At 50.6% G+C, this 4,693-nt stretch overlaps 1 protein-coding gene across 1 annotated transcript; it reads right to left on the reverse strand.

The window, feature by feature from the left end:
• Positions 1–235: 235 nt before the first annotated feature.
• LOC122546961 (tubulin alpha-1D chain-like) lies at positions 236–3,112 on the reverse strand. The gene is made up of 4 exons (XM_043685566.1): positions 2,977–3,112; positions 1,902–2,050; positions 1,057–1,485; positions 236–532 (listed from the first exon to the last, which is right to left on the reverse strand). Exons 1-4 carry the CDS (start codon positions 3,095–3,097, stop codon positions 236–238), a joined length of 996 nt encoding a protein of 331 aa, XP_043541501.1. The 5' UTR covers positions 3,098–3,112.
• Positions 3,113–4,693: the final 1,581 nt, after the last annotated feature.

Consider the following 4,693-nt stretch of genomic DNA (forward strand, 5'->3'; position numbering starts at 1 on the left):
AAATCATAATTAAAGATGTTCTTCTGTGCACATGCCCTAGGAATTTGATTAAAGTGCTATATAATTGACTTCTTCCATCGTCTAACGTAATGCCAAGTCTTAAATGATTGTCGTACACTGAACATGTAAATCGCTACGCACAAATTCCTTTAAAATAAGTTTATTCTCTTAAATAATATTGAAAATAACACTGTGAAATAAGTTAAAATCTTTTCGCCAAATAAATTAATAGACCTCATTCTTCTTCCTCTGCCTTGCGGTCCAGCGAGGAAGAGTCGACCCCCACCTCTTCGTAATCCTTCTCGAGCGAGGCCATGTCCTCCCGGGCGTCCTGGAATTCCCCTTCCTCCAGGCCCTCCCCCACGTACCAGTGCACGAAGGCCCGCTTGGCGTACATCTTGTCGAACTTGAGGTTCATGCGGGTCCAAGCCAGGGAAATGGCGGTGGTGTTGCTCAGCATGCAGAGGGCCCTCTGCACCTTCGCCAGGTCGCCCCCTGGCACCACCGTCGGGGGCTGGTAGTTGATGCCGACCTGTTGGGGTAAAAGGGAATAAAATTATGCCAGATTCAGCTGGACAAACAAATGTAATTCTCAAGCTGAAATTTAAGAATTGGGTTACGTCACTGGACAAGTGTCCAGATCTGCTTGAACATTGACCTCTTCACCAAGCTTTTAAGCTCCAGTCTCTGATGGAATATACACAGCAAGGCAGCATTGGTAGCTCATTCATGTCTTTATCACCTCCTTTTCCAATGTGACTATGATGCTAAGGAAGCCATGATTCGATTCCCTACAGTTTTCAGGCTACATTCTCCTGATCGACTGAGGGCGTCAATCGAGGGTTGAAGCTGAGAGAACTTTGACCTCAAGTCTCAGGGTGGGGGGGGGGGGTGCTCCGCGTTGGTCCAGAAATGAGAAGTATTTGTTACTGATGTTTGTGGGGTGAGGGTGAACTCTTTATCTGGATAGAGTAGACGTGTTGTGCTCAACCGACGTGCTTTGCACATTCCACATTTCCACAGCCCCCCCCCCCCCCCCCCCCCCCGGCCCCCCACCCAACCCCCAATGCGGGGATAGGGGACCAGGTTGGTCTGGAACTCGGTCAGGTCCACGTTGAGGGCCCCGTCGAACCGGAGCGACGCGGTGATGGACGACACCACCTGGGCGATGAGGCGGTTGAGGTTGGTGTAGGTCGGTCTCTCGATGTCCAGGTTCCGCCGGCATACATCGTAAATGGCCTCGTTGTCCACCATGAAGGCGCAGTCGGAGTGCTCCAGGGTGCAGTGGGTGACCAGCACCGTATTGTACGGCTCGACCACCGCGGTGGAGATCTGGGGAGCCGGGTAAATGGAAAACTCCAGCTTGGATTTCTTGCCGTAGTCGACGGAGAGCCTCTCCATCAGGAGGGAAGTGAAACCGGAGCCGGTGCCCCCCCCGAAACTGTGGAAGATGAGGAAGCCCTGCAGGCCCGTGCACTGGTCAGCCTGTGGGCAAATAAGGTGCAGAAAATTAAAATGAAACAAGAAATCCACAAAGTGCAGTGGGGAGCGGTTGGCACAGCGGAGGTGGGCATGGGTCCCCTTGAGGGTGGCAGTAACTAGGTCAGCTGGATGAGCAAGGAGTGTGTAGCAGTGGGTGTACACAGACTGTGCTTCGAGTGTGGTGTCAAGCGAATCTCTAAGCCATTTTTGCGTGCATATAGATGAGAATATTGCACTGACGGTAATAAGTGACCCAGACGTCAATGAGTAGGGTTTATGTGCGCGTTAGAATCATATGCCCACAAGTGCGGCCTCACTTGCACAGAGATAGTGGGATATGCATAATGTGAGCGGTTAATAATGACAAGGGGCCTTTAGTGCAGCTGGGATTTGGACACCATCACCATGACACAACCTACCACCTTCCGGATGCGATCCAGGACCAGATCCACAATCTCCTTGCCGATGGAGCAGTGGCCCCGGGCGTAGTTATTAGCCGCGTCCTCCTTGCCGGTGATGAGCTGCTCAGGGTGGAAGAGCTGTCGATAGGTGCCGGTGCGGACCTCATCTGCAGGTAGGGAACCCATATTTAAAGCATGGAACATTCCAGAAAATAGGACGCCTTCCTGCCAAGCTGTGAGGGGTGTCGCGAGGAAACCGGCTGACAGGTTGAGGGGTGGGTTCGTAAACTTGCCGACGACACGAAGGCTGGAGGCGCCGTTGATGGTATCGAGGGCGACTGCAGGCTGCAGCGTGACATAGACAGGAGGCAGAGCTGGGCTGAGAAATGGCAGACGGAGTTCAACCTGGATAAACGCAAAGTGATGCGTTATGGAAGGTCGAATATAGGATTAAAGTCAGGATTCTTGGCAGTGTGGAGGAGCAGAGGGATCTGGGCGTGCAAGTACATAGATCCCTCAAAGTTGCCACCCAACTGGATAGGGTTGTTAAGAAAGGAAATGGTGTTTTGGCTATAGGAAAGATACAGAGGCTTTGAGAGAGGGTACAAAGAAGGTTTACCAGGATGCTGCCTGGACTGGAGGGCGTGCCTTAGGAAGAGAGGTTGAATAAGCTCGGAATTTTCTCTCTGGAGAGAAGGAGGAAGAGAGGAGACCTGATCGAGGTGTACAAGGTAATGAGAGGAATAGATAGAGTCAATAGCCAGAGACTTTTCCCCAGGGCAGGACTGACTGGTACGAGGAGTCATAGTTTGAAGATATCAGGAGGAAGGTATAAAGGAGACGTCAGAGGTAGGTTCTTTACTCAGACAGTTGTGAATGCATGGGATGCGTTGCCAGCGGTGGTGGTGGAAGCAGAGTCATTGGGGACATTTAAGGGACTGCTGGACATGCACATGGATAGCAGTGAGTTGAGGGGTGCGTAGGTTGAGTTAGTTTATTTTAGATTAGGAATAAGCCTGGGCCGAAGGGCCTGGTCTGTGCTGTACATTTCTACGTTCTATGTTCTAATCCCATCAACAATCCCTCCTCTTACCGATCACGGTGGGCTCCAGGTCGATGAACACCGCCCGGGGAATGTGTTTGCCCGCCCCGGTCTCACTGAAGAAAGTGTTGAAGGAGTCGTCCCCACCCCCGATGGTCTTGTCGCTGGGCATCTGCCCATCCGGCTGGATGCCGTGCTCCAGGCAATACAGCTCCCAGCAAGCATTCCCGAGCTGCACTCCGGCTTGGCCGATGTGAAGAGAGAGACACTCGCGCTAAAGGAGAGAGAGAAAATACAATTGATTTTGCTGTACAAAGGGGAAAAAATCACACAACACCAGGTTCTAGGCCAACAGGTTTGAAGGGAAGCGCTAGCCTTCGGAGCGACGCTCCATCATCAGAAAGTTGCGGAGAATAAAGACACAGAATTAATAGCAAAGGTTTACAGCGTGATGCAACTGAAATCATATATTGAAAAAGACCTGGATTGTTTGTTAAGTCTCTCATCTTTTAGAATGACCAGGTTGGTTTCAGTTCTTTTACGTGTAAATGACTGAACATTTAAAAGTTACATTCTCAAATGAACTCGTAAGAGTTGGTGACATGTCGGCCCAGATAATGTATTGAAGGTGTGAGCTTCCCTGTGTGCGGCTGTCTGTGCCACAACGGTCAGACCGATTCTCATCTATAAAACGGATTTGCGGAGTCTTACACGGATTCACGCAGCTTTTGAGCCAAGTAAAATGGAACTCTGTGAGTACAAAGTCACCCCACAAACCTATATGTATGTGTGTGTGTGTGTGTGTGTGTGTGGGGTCGGAAGGGGAGCGGGGGTTATGAGTGTCTGTGAGAGAGAGTGTGTGTATGCCTGTGTTTGCACTACAAAGGGTGATCCTTCACATCAGCCAGTGTAGCGAGAAGGAGAAAGATGTGTGGGGAGCAACAGGTTCGCACACAACCATCTCCATCTGCTCTCACACGCCTTTGCACGATCCTTAGTGGAAACCTCAATTTATTGTGGATCATTCCCTCCACTATGAATGCCTATTCCCTCTTTGATATCCATTCTCCATAGATATGCTGTAGAACATAGAACGTTCCAGCGCCGTACAGGCCCTTCAGCCCCTCGATGTTGTGCCAACCTGTGGAACCCATCTGAAGCCCCTCTCTCCTACCCTATTCCATTCTCATCCATATGCCTATCCAATGCCCATTTAAATGCCCCTAAAGTTGGCGAGTCTACTACTGTTGTAGGTGCAGTAGTCCAGAGGAGGCAAGATGAATCTTGAACAGAGAACGTTCCTGCGCAGTCCAGGCCCTTCGGCCCCTCCATGCTGTGCTGACCAATCTGAAGCCCCTCTCTCCTACACTATTCCATTCTCATCCATATGCCTATCCAATGCCCATTTAAATGCCCCTAAAGTTGGTGAGTCTACTACTGTTGTAGGCAGTGTGTTCCGCATCCTTACCACTCTCTGAGTAAAGAAACTCCCTCTGCCATCTGTCCTGTATCTGTCACCCCCTCAATTTAAAGCTGTGTCCCCTCGTGCTCGCCATCACCATCCGAGGGGAAAGCCTCTCCCTGCCCACCCTATCTAACCCTCGGATTATCTTAGACGTCTCTATTAAGTCACCTCTCAACCTTCTTCTCTCTAACGGAAACAGCCTCAAGTCCCTCAGCCTTTCCTCATAAGACCTTCCCTCTGTACCAGGCAACATCCCGGGAAATCCCCTCTGAACCCTTTCCAAAGCTTCCACATCCTCCCTAT

The sequence above is a fragment of the Chiloscyllium plagiosum genome, unplaced genomic scaffold, assembly GCF_004010195.1.
Source record: "Chiloscyllium plagiosum isolate BGI_BamShark_2017 unplaced genomic scaffold, ASM401019v2 scaf_10011, whole genome shotgun sequence".
In the NCBI taxonomy this organism is placed as follows: domain Eukaryota; kingdom Metazoa; phylum Chordata; class Chondrichthyes; order Orectolobiformes; family Hemiscylliidae; genus Chiloscyllium; species Chiloscyllium plagiosum.